Below are 19,476 nucleotides of genomic sequence, written 5' to 3'. Positions count from 1 at the left end.
CATCTTTTCTTCTTGATGGCTTGTCAATGTTGGTGCTATTGGTATCAATGGGCCCTGATCACCTATATGGATATTATTTTATTTTTTATTATTTATTTGACAAAGAGAAAGAGAGAGCACAAGTAGGCAGAGCAGCAGGCAGATGGAGAGGGAGAAGCAGGCTCCCTGCTGAGCAGGGAGCCCGATTGGGGGCTCTATCCAAGGACCATGGGATCATGACCTGAACCAAAGGCAGACATTTAACAGTCTAAGCCACCCAGGTGCCCCCTGGTCACCTATATTTTTTTAAATCTTGATGATCTGTATGTACTATCCTGCTGGGTCAGGTTCGAAGGGTGATCCTCACCCTGAAAGCAGACCCCAGGCTGCCCACTCGGGTGATCATACAAGAAACATGAGATGTGGCTGCATTTGTGAAGCCGCCCTGGAATGACCTTTCCCAGTCAGCCATACAGGCAAGGAGCTGGATGCCCCCCTCTCTCTCATCTACCAATCTCCACGAACAGCCGTCTTCCGTAAAACAACACTGATCAGAATGCTTCCTACAATATTCCCTAGCACATAACAGTCAAACTCCTAAACCTTCAGGTCTCTCTAACAGAGGTTGGGACAATTCTGCTATAAAAAGCCAGAGAGTAAATATTTTCAGTGTTGTGGGCCATCCAGTCTCTGTCTCAACTCCCCAGTTCTGCTTTTAGAGCACAAAGCAGCCACAGGCAATATACCAATGGGCATGGCTGTGTTTCAACAAAACTTTATTTATGGACACTGACATTTGAATTTCATGTCATTTTCATATGTCATAAAACAGTTTCTTCTTCTTTTTTTTTTCAACCATTTAAACACTTGGATACCATTCTAAGCACGCACACCTTGTAGAAACAGGTGGCAGCCGGAACTGACCCAGGCACTGTAGGTTGCTGACCCTTGCGTGATTATAGCCTGCAACCCTTTCCTGTAATATGCATTCCAATCAAACTAAACAACTTCTCATTCCCCCAGCAATTTAACTGCCACCTCCTTCAAGAAGGCATCCTAAATTGTACCGCTGAAAGTGCTCTTTCCCTCTCTCTGGCATTTATCAGCACAGGTCTATTGGATAAAATTCTTCCTGCCTTGCACTAGCCATGTATCTACCATAAGTTTCCCCTCCTTCTCCTGTGTGGAGCAGGGTCTTGGGAAAAAAGGGGGAACATAATTTGGGCTGCTAAGTCACCCTTAAGGAAAGAGTTTCAGAGCTTCAGTGAGAATTCAGAGATGGAAGATACAGGGGGGAAAATCCTATAGCACACTACAACATACCATTCACAAAAATAAATTTCAGATGAACTAAAGAGCTAAGTGAATAAATGGGAAATATTTAAAAGTATTAAAAATATTAAATTTAAATATTTAAAATATTAAATTTAAAAATATTAAAAATAGATACTGTAGATAAACATATCGATATACAGACCTTCTTAAAAAGGTGCAAAAACCACGAAGGAAAAGATTGATTCATATTACTACCTCAAAAACATAAAGTTTTGTGTGAAAAGAGACACTATAAACATAGTTTCCAAAAAAAGCAAAAAAGTGGGAGAAATATTTGCGACTTACGTAACTGAGGTTAATAGAATATCAAAACCAGTAAGAAGCCCAGCAAGTCAGTGGGAATGTGGGGTGAGCATATTCATGGGTAATTCTCAGTGTGAAGTAGGCTGAGTCTCAAAGTAATCAGGGAGGAGGGAGGTAAGATGAGATATCATTTTACAAATCAAACTAGCAAAAAGTGAAAGGGTTGATAACAGGGAGTGTTTGTAAGGATGTGAGGAATGACTCTTGCATCAGTGGTACAGATGAAAATTGTTACAGCCTGTGTGGTGCACCATTTAACAATACCCACTAATATTTTCAATGTGAATTCTCTAACACCTAGCAATACCATTGTTGTATGTCTTGTCTCCCTAGAGAAATGTTTAAACACATACCAAAAAAAGAAAAAAAAGCATATAAAGGATACAATAGCCAGAAACTGGAAAAAAAAAATGCTCAGGAGTAAGAAAAGGTTAGATAAATTGTGGTATAGTCATACTTAGAAATAACGTGTGGTAGAGTTAATGTATGAGGTAGGTCTCTAAGTGTTGTCATAGAACTCTTTCTCAGACAAAGCTTTTAAAAAAAAAAAAGCAAGTTTCTGAATAGTATCACCTGTACAATATCATGTAAATTTTGTTAAAATATGAAACAAAATTATCTATTTACATAATATGCATGCATGTATATGATCACAAATTGTTGGAACGCCAGATAATAGCCATTGTCTTTGGTGTGGGAAGTCAAGAGAACTTTTTGCATTATTTATATTGAATTTTCTGCAAGGAACTAATTATGTGGAATTATTTTTTTAATGAGCCCTGACCTTTTTTTTTAGAAGTATATGATTTAGGGGCCCCTGATTGACTCAGTTGGTTGAGTGTCAGACTCCTGGTGTCAGGGTCCTGAGATTGAGACCCCCACCCTCACCCCTTGCCTTGGGCTCCATGTCCAGGGCAGTAAGATTCTCCCTCTCCCTTTGCTCCTCCCTGCCCAGCACTCCAGCACTTGCGTGCTCTCTCCCTCTCTCTCTCTAAAAAAAAAAAAGTGGGCTGGAAGACAAGGTTCTAGTTAACTAACCCCTGATTTTGGATCATAGTTTTCTCATCTGTAAATTGGACGACACAATACCTCTCCTGTGGCTTGGGTAAATAACAGATGAAATGATGCACATGGGGGCACCTGGGCGGCTCAGTCCATTAAGTGTCTGCCTTCAGCTCAGGGTAAGATCCAGGGTCCTGGGATTGAGCCCCAGATCAGCCTCCCCACTCATCAGGGAATCCGCTTCTCCCTCTTCCTCTGCCTGCCACTTTCCTGCTTGGGTGTGTGTGTGCAAATAAATAAAATAAACAAATAAATAAAATCTTTTAAAAAATAAAATAAATAAAATCTTTTAAAAAAAGATAAATAAATAAAATCTTTTAAAAAATGATGCGTGTGCCATTCCAAAAGGCATGTCATTACTGCCCCCTTGGATTCCTGAGAGAGCTGCAGTTGGCTCTGACCTCCAGACCATTAGCAGCCACTCTGTTATGCCCAGAGAAGCATCTGTGAGCTGATGAGGAGGCACGGAGAGGAGAGATCTCCAAGGACCATGCAGCTGAGAAGCTACACAGGGGGAGGGATGTAGTAGAAACAGGGTCTCTTCAACCAGGCCTCTTGGGATCTGACAACATTCCCAAAGCCTCCTCCTAACTGAGATCTCCTGGGAACAATTCTTACTTTTGGAGGGGATTGTTTGTGTATTTATACCCAAAAAATAAATTTAATTTTATGCTGCATTTGGATTTTGTATAGGTGCCCAGAGAACTTTGGGCCTGAAGTCAATTTTAAATTGAATAAACAGCTGTTGATGGTATCAGTTATTTTTGCCTTGACCCCCCTCCCCTCCTGACCCTGCTCCCTTCTCTCCACCTGTCCTGTGGGCATCCCAACGACAGAGCACACTCTGTACCTACAAGTGCTCATTAATTTGTAAAGAGCCAGTTTCGGCATCTATATTCATGCAAATGTAGACTTTTCCAATTATCTTCTTCTTAAAAAACTAATTCCCGTTAGGGTAAAGAAAGTGATTTGGGGGGAGTGTCTAACTTAATCAATATTCAATCTTCAGAGTACTTTTTCTATATATACTAGAGGCACACTGGCCATCCCATGATTTTCTAGGATTTCATGGAGCCAATATGGGGTAGACATGGAGAAATCAAATTAAGTGTATCTTCTCCACACAACCTGGCCTCATTCAGTCAAATCAGGACTGGGCAGTGCTAAGCTCTGACAATGATTCCCCTGGAGACTTGCCGTCCTGGGAGGTGGAGATCAATCCCTAATCCATCATGGCAACAGTATGATCCCTGCTGTGATCCTAGTGGGTGCAAGCTCCAGACATTTTAGCTGACTCTCAAAGCGTTCAAGGATGTTTGCCTGGCCAGGAGGCATGGTATAAATGGAGACTTGGCAAAAGATGAGGCAGAGAAAGGACACAGAGTCTCTTTCGTGAATATTCTTTCACGCTGGTAAGCAGTCTGGACTCGATCCTGGAGACAGTGGGCAATCACTGAAGAGATTTTAGCTTCAAGAATAACATAATACTAAATGCATTGTAGAGAATTATTCTGGCCATGGGGTCAAGGACCAATGAGAAGGGTCAAGGCTGAATACAGAGGCTCCATTAAGAGACTGTGGCAATGGCCCAGATGAGAGATGTGGGGGGCTGAACCAAGGCACTGCCTGTGAGGTAAGAAGCGCATTGGACGGATATATGTCAGGGATGTATCAGCAGGAAATAAGCCTCACTCAAAAGGGTTCTCCTGATGAGAATTTAAGGGAGGCACTATTTACACAGGTGTGGTTTGAGTAAAGGGAGCCCACAAGGTAGGTGAGGCACCCAGGGACGAGCAACCACTGAAAGCCATTACCAACCACAGGCTTGAAGGCACTACGTGGGGAACTGCTTTACTTGAATTCACTGAGCACTGGAGCCACTGGAGAGCTACCCAACAGGAGCTGAACCCTGGATAGGCAGAGCGGGGGCAGGAAAGGGGGGTTGCTATGGGGAGTAACATGCCACCTCTCCATCCTTCTGTCTTCCCTTCTTCTACTGGGTCCTCCCATGGGCTGAACAAGAAAGCAGAGATCAGCCTTCTGGGCACAGAGCAGGGCAGAGATGAGTGGAGATGAGATGTAAGATAAACAGAAACAAACCAGCACAGTGGGAACTCCTTCAGTCCCAAATAGAAAAAATATATATATACTTACTTAGGCTAAAATTAAAGTCGGGTGGGGTGAAGAGGGGGTTCACTGACTCAGAAGTGGAAAGAACAGGTGGGTCCAAAGTCTTACAACAATGTTACCAATCGTTCTCTTCTTATCCCATTCTTTTTCTCTCTGGACGTATTTAGGTTCTCCCAGAACTTTCCAAACAGCAGTGAGTACCACTAGCAGCACCTCCCAGGTCACACACTGAGAGCTGTGTTCCCAGAGAAGAGCAGGGACTCTCCCTCCTCCAATTCAGAAGGGCCCTGCCAAGAGCCCAATTGCCTAGCTTGGGTCGCATCCAGAGGTATGCGGGAATCAGCTAGAACCAGCTCCCAACTTAACATACAGCTCGGTAGCTTCAGTGTTGGCCCTGGTGAGGGTATGTATGTATTTCATAAAAATCAGCACGTGTCACATATCTGGGCTCTTCTCAACACTGTTATTAAATATTTGCCAGCACACCCATTATGGGTCGGGGAATGCTGCCCCACCATAGGTCCAGGCTGGGTCCTCAGCCAGCCTGTCCTGAGCAACCTCCTGTGACCTGGGCAGAGCGGAGTCTCTAGAGCCTGAATCGGTACTGTTTTCAGAATTGGAGAGATGCTGGGCTGAAGAGACTGGCTCAGAAGCCCGTTACAGGGGGTGAAGGAGAGAGAGGCCCCTAATGGCTCAGTGGGTTGGGCTCTGTCTTCAGCTCGGGTCATGATCTCAGGGTCCTGGGATCGAGCCCGCAATCGGGCTCTCTGCTCGGCGGGGAGCCTACTTCCCCCCTATCTCTGCCTGCCTCTCTGCCTACTGTGCTGTCTGTGAAATGAATAAATAATCTAAAAAGTAATAATAATAGCCCAGATCTTGGGGAACTAGGTGGATGCTGGTGGAGGTTTGGAGGGAAATGATAAGTTCAGCCATGAGCAGTATGAAAGGCCTGAACACCTACCATTGTGAGCAAGACAAAATTTCCCACAAGAAACACACCCTGACATGCCAGATGGTGCCTAAGGAGGAAGAACCAGCCTATGAGGCTAAATGTGAATGCCGCGGAAGGACACAAACCACACATCTGGAATGCTCTCTGATGCTTCAAGTTACAGGTCCCTGCACTGTCCCCGGCTCTCTGCCATACCCAGGAAGGTGCCTGGTCTCTAGCGGGATTCCACACACACCACACCTGCCTGGGACAGGCGGGCAGAGGAAGGCGGTGAGACAGGACTGAGGTTCACTTAGTGAGCACCTACAACCCCTATCTTGGTGAATGAGGAAGAGGAAGCAGGCAAATTGCACGTGGCTGCAATGTGATGCAAGGGAGGGAAGACTCATAAAGGTAAAGACCTTGAGGTGGGGAGATTATCCCGGCTCATCCCAGTGGGCCCAAAGTATCCTGGTAAGTAAAAGAGGAAGGCAGGAGGATCAGAGGAGGAGTGATAAGGCTGCTGACTGGGCCCACAGACCAAGGAGTGTGGGCATTCTAGAAGAAGTTTCATAGAAACTGGAACAGGCAAGAAACAGATTCTTCCCCCAGAGTCTCCAGAAGGAACCAGCTCTGCTGACACCTCCATTTTAGCCATGTGAGACCCATTTTGAACTTCGACCTCCAGAACTGTCAGATGATAAATCTGTGTTATTTTAAGCCACTGAGGTGGCTTAAAACAACAACAACAGGCCACAGGCCCCTAAGGACATCTGGGAAACCATAGTCCTGTGCCTTGACCAGACTGTTCTCAGATCAAGCGGAGCTGGGGTGCTGACGAGGAGGACGAGTTCATGCCAGATTATTGACCACACGTGCCAGCCCCCGGTTGTGCTGTGTGTGGGGCTTCTCCAAGACTGATGACGTACTCCTGGGGGCCTTATGCAAACGTATTGGGTGATTTGTAATGCAGGACCAGGAGTGGGCAAGGGAGCTTCCAGAAGGGCTGTTCATCCTCGTGCCCTGGATGTTACCACGTGTTACCATGTGCACACCTCGGGCCGGGAGCTCGCACCACTGACTGCCCTCCTATGTGTCGTCATTCTCTCTGCTGTGTGCCCCAGCTCTCCTGATTCCCTCCTGCACCCTTACAGAAGAAAACCCTGAGCCATTGGCCCAAGCTGTGGCTGTATCGGGCCCTAAATACAGGGGTCTGTCGACACACTGGTGGTGCAGTGAGCGGTGGCCTAGTCAGAAGGGGAGGAATCAGACAGAGGTCCTAGATTGTTTAGTCATGGTCCTGGGGCACAAGCTTCAGAATGCAGATTTCACCCCAGGGTTAGGAAAGATTTCTTTAATGGCATTTTTAACTATTCGTTCTGTTACTTCCATGTAGCAAACTCCATTTTTATAGATGGACAACACCCCAAAATTCATGTGTTCTTCTAAAGTTAAGCCGATTGCCCCAGTATAAATATTCCCACCATGGCCAACATCGAGCTATCAACGTGATGGTGCTGAATGCGGAGTCTGGAAGAGAAGGGCACAGTCGGCTCTCCAGAGCTGGCCGCCCACTGCTGCTCCTGTCTGCCCTCCACCTTCACCTTCTCTGCAGGGGGAGGGATCCTCGACAGAAGCATGGCTGGAGTGCCCCTGGAGCACTTAGGATGGGCCAGGCATTGTTCAAAGGGCTTTCACAACAGCAAATCTGTGTGGTAGGTAGAAATGAGGAAACAGGCCTGGGTGAAATCACCAGTCCTACATCGTCATCCCGCTGACATCAGGAGAGCTGACATAGGAACGTCACTGGTCTCAGTGTCCATAATCTTAAAAGTATGCTATTCTCTAAAACTGCATTGTCTATTACAGCAGCCAATAGCCACATTGTCTATTTAAACTGAAATGAAGTATAATTTAAAATTCAGTTCCTCACTTACACTAGATACATTTCAAGAGCTTAGTCACATGTTGTGAGTGGGTACTATATTTGATGACACAGACACAATATATTTTCATCATCACAGAAAGTTCTATTCGACAGCACTGCTCTAAATAGACTGTCACAAAGAAAGAAGCCACACACATTTGCTTGGAAATACAGATGATTTAATGGCCTTTGTTGACTGCTACAACATAAAAACTCAAAATATGCAGTTTTATGTTTCTTCTGCTCTGAAATAAGCAAGTTCATTCACTTATTCATTCACTCAACACACATTAACTGAGCACCTACTATATTCCAGGACCCAGGCTAGGTTCTGGGGATAGGAAAAAATTAAAGGGACACGGCTTCTGTTCACAATCTGATGGAGGAGGCAGATAAGTAAAAAGGCAACTGTGATGCCATGAGGAGAATGTTCTGGTGGGGGGTTTGAAGGTGATATCAGAGACTCAGACAGGCAGGCAGCAAAAGCTAAGGCCTTGGCGAAAGGCTTCACTGAAGGGGTGATTTCCTAACTGGATGTTGAAAGAGGAACTGGAGTTGGCAGGTTACAGATATTTTAGATAGAATGGTTCAAAACTCAAAGAGAGGCCCAGGAGAACATGAGTCACTCAGGGACCCAGGAGTGAGCAGGTCAGATTGGTGTCTAGGATGCAATGGAAATGAGAGACTAGAACAGAAGTCGGGTGTTCCTGGCAGGGTGTTGAGGGACAGATGTGGGAGAGGGGACAAGGGAAAGAGAAAGAGTTTCAGTTTGGATGTGCCAAGTGTGATGTGCCTGGAGAACATTCGAGAGAGCATGTGGGGCTGGAGCTCCTGAGCAAGGCCTGGGAATAGGGAGTTAAGATCATCAGCCTCAAGGTAGTGATTCAACAAAGGGCCTAGCCGGGCTCATGCAGGGAGTGTGTGCAGAGTGAGATAAGGACGATCCAAGAGTGACGAGAAAGAACAAACCCAACCCCAGGAAACGCCAATGTATCGGTGGCAGGCAGAGAAACAGGGTTAGGGAAGAAGATGGAGAAACCACGGACATCAGAGGATCATCACAAGGAAATGATACCCAGAAATCAAGGGTTGGGAGTGTCACCTGATGCAGGGAAGCCAAATACGGACGAGAAGCTACCCTGCCAGAGGTGACCTTGTATGAGCCATATTAGTGGAGTTCAGGAAGCCAGCCTGCAGGGGGTTCAGGAAGAAATGGAAAGTGAAGAAAGGCAGATAATAACTATGAGAGACAAGTCCTTTAAAAAACATACTCAGCTGTGAAGATTATGATCCAAGAATCCTCAGCATGTTTGTTTATGAGGAAGGCAGTGGATGGAGGAACAATCTGGATCCAGGGTGGAGAGGGAAATACAGGTGAAGTAAGGCCCGAGGACTTCAGAGGAGTCCAGGACACAGGTGGAGAGTTAGTTTTGTGGGAGGAGAGGGGCTCCCATTCCACTGACATGAGAAAGAGGGAAAGAAGGTCAAGACAGACAAGACGTGCATGAATGTGGGAAGAGAACTGAGGGCGTCCAATCAGAGACCTCTGTTTCTCTACGAAGCGGGAGATGAGCTTCTGCTGAAAGCACAAGACTAGACGGCAGAGGTGAAGGGCTGAGATAGTTACTGGGCAAAAGGGAGAGAGAGCCAATGAGGGGCACATGAAACACTTCCAGGCTGCACCCAAAGGCCAGCTGAGGCTGGCAAGGAGTGTGGAGAAGTGCTTGTGTTCAGAGAGGTACACAGAGGATGGTGACAAAGAAGAGAAGAGGCTTGGAGGGCGGTTTTACAGGAAGGCAGGAGAGTGATCATTTGAATGTGCTCTGGGTTCCTGGGAGAATGCTGGTGCCATCTCTAGGCCTATTAGAATGAAGGCTTGGAAGACTGCCAGTCTTCCTGTGAAAGCTTCTAGAGAAGGGGATAACCTTGAAGAACAGTTGAATGCCAGGCATGAGTATTCTGCAAAGAGGTAGCACACTCACAGAGCTTTGGACCAGTTTTTGGCATATTTGAAGAGCCATTGGAGAGGTTAAGAGGGAGGCAGGAGGTGGTTCTGAGGATGAAGTGGGAGATGGAGGAACTAACATTTGAGGCAGAGGTGACAAATATGGGGCTTGGTGGGATCACTTCAAGATGGTAGCTAGAGCTCTGGGGTCATGGTTTGGAAAACTTGGTGACAACCCCTAATGGACAGCTTTGCTCCAGGATTCCCCTAAAACATTGGTGAGAATTCTAGAACTCCAGAAGATAACAGGACAACTAGATTGGCTGATTCCAAGACCCTCACTCTTGGGTGGAAACCACAGCAACCTCTCGGGACATGATGGCAAGTGGGTCACATCACCAAGGAGATCCTAACCTAGGCATGCAGAGTCTGGATTAGACACTCTTCCTGGTGAGAGAGCAGAGATCCCAGGGCATGGGCAGTGAAAGAAATTAAGCAAGGGAAATCACAATTATTCCTTACTAAGAACAGAAATTTACTGAGGGCCTATGATGATGTCTAAGCTGGTAAAGACCATCCAGGCACATGTAAGCAAATAAAACTCCCCAAAACCAATTCTGCTGAACCCAAGACCCATCGCACAAGTTTCTCCCTCAGCTTCATCCTGCTACAACTTCAATCCTACTTGGCCAATGGCCAGGAAGATCTCAGATATTGTCCAAGTGGCACCCACATCACAGGGAATCAAAGCTTGGCAGTGAAGGTGAGGGAAGGAGACATTTTCTGGGTATTTTAGAAATAGTTTCCGAATATTACTTGCAATCCAGACCTTAAACTGAGGAATCCAGTGGCTAAGGCAAAGGCACACCTCTTTCTGCATATTCACCTCATTCTCATATTTACTAAGAGGTTTTGATTCTCCAAGTAGAACCTAAATGGTCCAAACATGGCCCCTTCTTCATAGTTCCATGCTAACTAACCTGAGGAAGCCCGATGTCACCCATCCTCGTCGGATAAGACCTGAGTAATCCAGACCCTGAATGAGACCAGCAGCCCCAGAGATAATGCAGATCAGTGAGCAGCCTCCTGAGGCTCCAGGCCCCTGCCACCCTCGCCTCAAATGTCACCTCCTCCATGATGCCCTTCCCAATGCATACACACACTCCCACATACCAGACATATGCCCTCCACTGCGCCCCCCATACGGTTTACCGCTGCATTTATTACACTTTGCTTTAGCTGTTTACATTTCACTTCCCCAGCTACGCTTGAAGCTTCTTTATCCCTAGGGCTTTCCTCCCAATAAATATTGGTAGGATAAGCCGGGCCAGGCGGGGCTCGGATAGGGTTCAGCTGAACTGAACTAAGTTTAATGAACCAAACTGACCTGAGAACACAGGACAGTACATTCCCACAGCAACAAGAGTGAACATCCTCATCCAGGGTCTTCCCAGAAACCCACTCCCTCCAGAATGTCTCCCCAGTTCCCCAGGCATGGAGTCCGCCCCCACCAAACAGGGCCTCACTGCTTCTTATGGAACAGAGCCGGGGTTGGCTCACTGCTCGGCTCGGCCATGACCTGCATGGGCTGGTTGTTCAGCGCAGCCTCGCGCATCTTGTGGTACATGAACTCGTTCTGGCGGAACATGCGCAGCTCCATCTCCGTCTGCACCCGCATGGCCTGTGGGACACAGATACGCCACATACAGTGACAACAGGCCATAGGGACATGCTGGCTTCTGACCTACCTTGGTCCTTTCGTAAAGGGCAGACAACAGAGTAAAGGACTCCCAGTCACTGAGATTCAGCTGCACGCGCTCAGAGGACACACTCACACACACTCAAACATACTCACATACAGACACATACAGTCATACACACTGACACAGACACAGACACAGACACACACACACACACACACACACTCACTCACTCATCCTCTGGGAGCTTAATGTCCTGGGAGTGGGCTTGGTTTGTTAGGAAGAGGGAGTCAGACGCCTGAGAGAGTCGCTCGAGGGAATGTTCTTGGCAAAGAATGCTTGTTTGCAGGGACGGACCAGAGGGGACCTAGATTTGAACCCTGGATCCTGCACACAGGTCCCCACTAACATTCTGGGACCTTAGGCAAGTGACAATCCCTTCAGGGTTCAGTTTCCTCGTACATAAAGTAGGTGAGATTCCTTCATACTTCACAGTGGACCAGGAAGAGTATAGTATGTGACATACAGAAAACCCCAGGCTCCCACATTTCTATTCAAGCACTATTTCTCAGGCATCACTGAGGGGCTGAGGATACAGCAGTCAAGCTTAGTATACCAGGCATAAAGTTAGTCTTCTCAGACATTTTATGACACCAAAATCTATCCTCTTTCCCTGTACTGTACTGACTGAGGACAGTCCTTTGAAGTCCATCACCCTCAAACAAACCAGCCCTTCAAAGCACAAAGGAAAACAGCAATTATTACGAGCATGCCACTTGCTAGGCACTGTTCTGAGTGCTTTTCATACATTAACGCATGGAACCCTTATCACACCCCTACCCTTTTGTCCATTTTACTGCTGAGAAGACTGAGGCGCACACATTCCATGTCTGCACTCACACAGCTGGAAAGGAGTGAAGCTGGAGTTTAATCCCAGCAGTCTGACTCTAGAGCCTGCGCTCCCCTGCTCCACTCTGCACAGCACATCTTGCAAGGTACAAGGGTGCACGCACACTGCTGGGTGGGCTTTCTCTGTCCACGCTTGGCGCATCTCTGGCTTCGAACCTCAACTTTGCCATCCACTTGCCATGGGACCATGGCCAGGCTAGGCCCTTCCAGGAGCTTCAGTTTGCCCAGATGTAAAACAAGGCAAGTGGTCTAAAGCATTTCTGAATTTCCTTCTGCTCCAGTGGGCAATCTATGGACTTTCCAAAAAGCAGAGTCTAGAACCCAGCTCCCATCTGTAGAGAGAGCTCGGACCAGAAAAGGAGGCCCAATCCAGACATGCTACTTGCCTCTAGGTCCTTGGTGATTGGGTGGGAGGGTCCGTGGGTCACCAGGAGAATGGCGTAGGCTTTGCAGATCATCCCGTGCCCTACCTCGATGTTACCAGCATGCCAGTTGGTCAGCCCTGCCCGCATCACAGCCATCCCCAGTTGGGCATTATTGGGGTGGTAGAGCTTCCTGTGGGGACACAGCAAATAATTGTCACAGATAATCCCAACCTTCCTTACCTCTGCACAGCATCTGACAACTTACCAAGTACCCTCATTGACTTGGTCCATCTGCTCTCCCCCCAGCACCGGGAGGCATCTGCAGCCCATGGAGCAGGGACTGAGCCACAGAGAAGGGGAGAAGTTACCAAACACCCCGTACGGTGAGGCTTGTGGGAACTGAGACTCTGCCCTGGGTCATGAAGCCAAGTCCTCATGGGCAAGAGTCAGGACTCCACACGGGAAAACAGGAAGAGAGGAGCTCTCGGGGACACCCCAGCCCTCTTCCTGGAAAGTGGAAGTTCAGGGGAATAAAAAGAACTTGAATGTCCTTCTTGGGACAGAACTGTATTCTCACCTCCTTGGCACCCTCCTAATAGTTTTAGCATATTGCACCATTTTCCTGGCTTTTGTTTATGAATAACATACTCGCAAAAAAAAAGGGAACCTGCTTGTGCCAACTTACTCATTTGGCCAAAGATACAAAGTCACATGCCAATGTGGACATGGAAGGCAAGAGAAGACATTGGCAGAGAGAAGGCAGGGGCTCTGCATTTTATAATGTGAAAGCAGGCTTGGCTAACACCTCTTCTATTCATTCTTTCACTCATTCATTGATTCATTAATAAAAGAAAGGTTGCCTATGCTGACTGCTGGAGAGACAAACCTTTCTGAGCACTTAAATTAAGTGGGACTTAGCCTTAAGAAAACCAAAAGCAGAAGCCGCTGCCCAAGTGATAGATGAGCTGGAGGATGTGGGAAAGACCAGAGATGACAGATAGGTTTCATTGCAGGTACCAGCCCTGAAGATCTGGTTATTACTACTCAAAGTACTGCGGTAAAAATGCTCAGTCGTAAAGATAGAGAGAACCACAATCAATTACTGATGCCTGGGTGAGTTACAGGAAGGGGAAGTAGCAACGCGTGTGCTGTCTATTTGCCATCCCTGAAATAGACACATTCCAGGGTACTTTCTGAGACCCAGCACTACTACCTACATATAGCCATCCACCATCCTCCTGGCGTAGATGGAGGCCTCCTCGAAGGCCTGGAGGTAGGAGAGGACCTCGGAAACAGTGCTCAGCATCCGCAGCGTGTAGAGATTGGTGTCGGCAAACACTGGCTCCTGCTTCTGCAGGCACTCCCGGCATAATTTCACAACCTGGAGGAGACACAGGCCCCGTCCGTTACCACTGCCCTCACGCAGGGGAGCATCACCATAACCCTGGACACCCCTTCTTTTAAGGCTCAGGACATTGCTGACAGGGGTGGAAAAGCCCAAGTTTGTGATCTGAATAACAAAACGGTCCTATTTTGCTACGAGTGGGGATGAAGAGGGTAACCGTGGGAGATGTGGCTGACATGGCAACAAGCAAAGAGAGGTGTTCTCATGATCAGTAGGGAGCAGAGAGTTATGAAAGGGAGAGACTGATGGACTGATTGATTCTCACAACAGTACAATGACATAGATACTACTAATAGTCCCATTTTGCCAGATAAGGAAACTGAAGCACAGAGAGGGTAAGTACTTGGCCAAAGTCACACAGGTAGTAAAACATGGAGCAAAAATTCAAACTAAGCAGTTATGCTTTATCTTAACAACCATTCCTGTGATTCTCCACCCTGGTTGGGCTCCGGAATTACCTGCAGACCTTTTTAAAAACGGCATGGTGTGTGGGCCCTACCCCAGACCACGTGAAACCAAGTATCTGGGGCTGTGTGGAGACCGGGTCGGGGGTGGTCCCAGGCATCCGTAGTTTGTACAAGCCCCTGAGTGGTCCTTATGCACAGTGAGGTTGGACAATCATTCTCCGAGGAAAGTGTACAACATGAGTGGCAGAGAGGCTCCCAGGAGGCCAGGAGACCCACCAGGAGGGTGTCGCATTGGTTCTGGTGAGGAATAAGACACGCCTGACAACAGTCAGCTCAGTGTCAAGCTTTCCTGCCTGACTCATGTGTCTACACAGGTTTAGGCTGACCCTACAAAGTCAGATGGTCTCTGGATTGTAGTTGCTCATTGTTCTCTTCTTGCCTTGCCACTGTCATGAGAGAAATGCCACATGATTTCTTCCATTTCAAATGAGCAGAAGCTAAACTTGCTCTGAGATTCTCCCAGTCCCATGAGGCAACTGAGTCGGGGTGTGACAAAATGTGGGCCCACAATCCATTCATCTCGAAGACAATCCTCTTCAACCCATGGGGCCAGTGTCCAGCCCTCCACCTGGCCCGGCTTAGTTTGCAAGGAAGAGGAGAGGGAACCACCGCAGTCCTCCTGGTTGCTCCAGCCCCTATGTCAGGCCTCCGACACAGGGTTTCCACATTGTACAAAAACACCCATTGATGTGACCATCTCCCCACCTGACAGAACTCCCGGGAAGCAAGGAGCAGATCTGTGTTGGTCACCCCACTAAGGGCTCAAAAATGTGCAATGATGGGGCACCTGGGTGGCTCAGTGGGTTAAAGCCTCTGCCTTCGGCTCAGGTCATGATCCCAGGGTCCTGGGATCGAGGCCCGCATGGGGCTCTCTGCTCAGCAGAGAGCCTGCTTCCCTCTCTCTCTCTCTGCCTGCCTCTCTGCCTACTTGTGATCTCTGTCTGTCAAATAAACAAACAAAATCTTTTTTTAAATGTGCAATGAATGAGTAAACGAGGAGGATGAAGATAAAGGACAAGCAGACAGAAGTGAACACACATTCATCTCTCACATTGCCACCCCTTAGTGGTTTCCAAGCCCAGCTACATGCCTGAGATGTTTAAAAAGCTTGGAAACGAAATACTGATTCGCAGTCTGTTGCAGTCTGGATGAATCAGAGGGGGTGGGACACAGGACTGTGCATTTCCAGCAGGCTGCCCTGGTGACTTTGATGAAATGCTCTGCAGGTCAGTGTTTACTTGGGAGGGGGGAGAGGGGGTGGTTTGTCTCAACTTTGGGTGACTGTTGAGATCACTTGAGAGCTTTAAAAATCCTGACATCTGGGTTCCACCCCAAGAGATTTTGATAAAATTGTCCTGGGTTGGTGTCTGCGTATCAGGACTTTTCCATGATTCTAGTGCACAGACAGTTAATAAGTCTGCTTCTTTGAGAGCCAGGACTGAATACTCAGTAGAGACTGAAAACTGTAGCCAGGACATGCATTCCATTATGAAAAAGCAAGCAAGCCACTGCCACTCCATTCCTCCACCTCTGATGCCAACCTGAGCTATCACAGATCCCCCAGGGACATTTGTCAGGCTGCCTGTGCTCTCCCCAGACCCAGTTTCAGTAGGCTGAACAGTCCCTGACAACATACCTCGAGGAGGCTCTGAAGACAAGAAGAGTCACAGTCCGAACCAAGTGGCATCCTCCAGAAAAACAACCTGCTTGGTCGTCTCCTCATCTCCACTCGACTCCATCTCCCCCCACCCCCCACCCCCCACTGCCCTGCTTACCAAGGAACCTTTTTGCTCTCTTCCCCATCCCATCCCTATAAAAACGGATTCTTACCTCATGGTACAGACCCTCAGAGCGAGCCTTGTCAATTTTTTCCAGGGTATCCTTGGAGAATTGTATCATCTCCTTTACCACTTCCTGAGACGGCTGGGAAAGAGAGGGACGATGAGTTAGAACCCCCCTTCACGAAGCAACCCATTGCATCTCTGCAGAGTCGCCATCTTTGACATTCAGTGTCGTGCAAGATGGAGGCCTTCCTCATTCTGAATGCTTCACTTCCATACAGGAAGCTCCAGATTCCTACAGCTTTTGCAGCTCCCTCATCAAGCTTCTGACTCAGGGACACTTTCCACTGACCAAGCCCCAGAGCCTTGCTGGCAGCCAGTCGTTCCCCACCTTGCACTCTCGCCTGGGTTTTTGGACCCCAGGGCCGAATTGGACCTTGAACTCTGTGGTATTTTCTCTGGCATTTTGGATTTTTAGCCTATCACCTGAATATTTCCCATTGTTCCTCATCACTTCAAGTCAACCACATATGCCCTTGCATTTTAGTCTTTGCTCAACTCACCGATTTACATACTGACCAGCACAGAGCTGAGGACTGAAGCTTAAGGCTTGACCAAAAAGAATCCTACTCCAGTTTGCCACTGGAATTTATTAAAAGGAGGATTTGTGGCTGTGGGCATTCAGATCCTTCTGAAGTATCTTAGCATCCAGTTCCTAGTTCTTTGTCTTGACCAGGTTATATCATAAGAGAGTTTGTCAGCTGTCTCTGTGAAATCTGGATTCATTAGGCTTATAGCGTTTACCTGAGTGGTCTAGTGATTTTTATTTTTTTTTTTTAAGATTTACTCATTTATTTGAGGTGGGAAGGGAAAGAGGGAGAGGGTGAATGAGTCTTAAGCAACTTTGTGCTGAGCAAGGAGCCTGATGCAGGGCTCCATATCATGACCCTGAGATCCTGACATGAACCGAAACCAAGAGTCAGATGCTTAGTCAACTGTACCACCCAGGTGCCCCTCTAGTGATCTTACTTTTTTAAAAGATTATTTATTTATTTATTTATTTATTTATGTCTCAGAGAGAGAGAGTGAGCGAGGGCGAGTGCACAAGCAGGGCAAGAGGCAAAGGGAGAAGCAGGCTTTCCACTGAGCAAGGAGCCTGATGTGGGACTCAGTCCCAGGACCCTGGGATCATGACCTGAGCCGAAGGCAGACACTTAACAGACTGAGCCACCCAGGTACCCCCTTAATGATCTTATTTTTAAAAGAATGAGGTTTTGCTTTTCAGGGAAAGAGGTATCTCAATTAAGAAGCCCATGAAGGCATCACAATTTTGAAGAAAGGAATGTCAAACTTCTCAATTTCCAAAGAAAAAGTTTACTTGCTGTGCTTGTCCATATGAGAAACTCCTTTCTGGAATTAACTTTTTCTTTTTCTTCCCCCCCCCCCCGGTTTTTTTTCCTTAGGCATATCTGATAAAACTTTTTTCCAAAATGAAAATACTTCATTATTCATTTGGATCCCACAAAACTGATAGATGGAAACTGTAAAAAATCAAAACATATGAAAAAAAGTAGGGAATAAAAATAGAAATTCCTAGAATCCACTCCACAATGACCACACCATTTCGAGGAACATTTTCCAATGCATACATATAGGCATAATATTTAAAATATTTAACAACTGGCCAGGAAAGGCACTGACCAATCAACAGACACTGACCATAAACAGGAAGCATGTCGATTACGGCCTTATCAGCACCTACTGGCTGAACTGCGTTCCGTAGGTGTACACAGGCATGTGTGTATATGCCAACAGCGCAGATAGTTCTTCCAACTGGAAGTGTACCAGATTTCTGTCAATAGTCTGTTCTTTCACTCAGTAGGTATGGATATTTTCCCATACCAATATAAAAACACATTACCACTTCGATTAATTGTAGAGTTTTCCACTGTATAAAGCCAAATTAATTTACTTAGCCAGTTCTCCAGTTTTCAAAATTTCTCACTATGAGGAACTGAGTCAGAGGTTTCATTTAGATTTTCTGCCTACATTGTTTTGTGAGGTCACCTTCACCACACTATCAAAAAGTAACAGGAGGATGGGCATTCATCCCCTTAAAAACATACTCCCTTAAGAGATGGAGACCGGGATCTTCCCTCAGCTTCCCAGGTGTCCTGAGCCAGTGTGGCAGGGTCCACCTTATAGTACGAGAGGCCCTGGCCAGGACGGCTTGCTTCTGGGTCAGGATCTCCTAAAGGAATGGACTTTCTACTTAGGCCTCTCTTCACCTCACCTACTCTGGCTTCTCTGAAATTCTTGTCCCTACAATTTTGACTATCCTCTTTTCCCTCTGTACCTGGCCTCCTTGGAATCCTGCACATCTACCTGCCCTTGTCACACGGCCTGACTCCAACCACTTAGGTAGCCACCGCTGCTGTTACTTCTGCTCACAGGCCTCACTCCTGATCTCACCTTTGTCTCGATCTTTAATATGGCTGAGATTTCTGGCTTCTGGTTATCTTCTGGTCCCAGAGTGCTACTTAGTCTTCTGTAGACTTGGGCCTTGTCTTGGTTATAGACAAGTCATTTTGGTGCATATTCACTTTCCTAAACTCATTTCAATCAAGCACATAAGTAAAAGGGTGTCCACGTCTCATCTGGTTGTACAGAGCTCTGTAACTGGTAGTCTAGAAGTATAACACTAGTCTGCCAAACCTAGATTTTTGGTAACATCCATAGCTTGTTGCCCTAACAGGGGCTCATAGGTTCAATCTAGTTTATGACCACTGGTCTCTAATCTAAGTTCCATTATCTTTAAAATTCAAAATTCTTAGTGAATCTTCTGTAGTAATTGATAGCTTGCAGGGTAGAATTGGAGAATACCAAGTGGTCAGATGTTAATAAAAAGTCTTGTTCGATTGACGTTGAAAGGAAGAGTGTTACTTCAAGCTCTGGAAGTGAATCAAATTTTTTCAAGGAGGCAACTGCCAAGATTCTCAAAACAACCTGGCTAGAAGCTTGTTAATTACATGTGCAACATGTGATAAAGCTATTCTGAGAAAGGAAATGGGGCTGTTCCACTTGGCTCCACTTTTCAGAGTAAAGGCAAGAGGAAAGCATGATCCACAGCTAGGATTTAAGGAACCCTATAGAGAGAGACTCCCCTCCCTATAAACACAAAATAAATAGACAACCAGGAGGGAAAGAGTAAGGAACTGGAGCAGGGGGCAATGACAG

At 46.8% G+C, this 19,476-nt stretch overlaps 1 protein-coding gene across 4 annotated transcripts in view; it reads right to left on the bottom strand.

The window, feature by feature from the left end:
• Positions 1-7,824: 7,824 nt before the first annotated feature.
• SMYD1 (SET and MYND domain containing 1) overlaps positions 7,825-19,476 on the bottom strand; it is a 49,368-nt gene continuing 37,716 nt past the window's right edge. For all 4 annotated transcript variants that reach the window (XM_059188320.1, XM_059188321.1, XM_059188322.1 and 1 more), the window contains 4 exons: positions 16,289-16,381; positions 13,804-13,967; positions 12,608-12,776; positions 7,825-11,293 (listed from right to left, as the gene is read on the bottom strand). In XM_059188320.1, the coding sequence (XP_059044303.1) occupies positions 11,135-11,293; positions 12,608-12,776; positions 13,804-13,967; positions 16,289-16,381 (585 nt within the window). In that variant the 3' untranslated portion in view covers positions 7,825-11,134. The remainder of the gene's footprint in view (positions 11,294-12,607; positions 12,777-13,803; positions 13,968-16,288; positions 16,382-19,476) is intronic.

The sequence above is a fragment of the Mustela lutreola genome, chromosome 9 (assembly GCF_030435805.1).
Source record: "Mustela lutreola isolate mMusLut2 chromosome 9, mMusLut2.pri, whole genome shotgun sequence".
NCBI classification, from domain to species: domain Eukaryota; kingdom Metazoa; phylum Chordata; class Mammalia; order Carnivora; family Mustelidae; genus Mustela; species Mustela lutreola.
The sequence above is the reverse complement of the archived record's forward strand: the minus strand, read 5'-3'. Positions and strand labels throughout refer to the sequence as shown.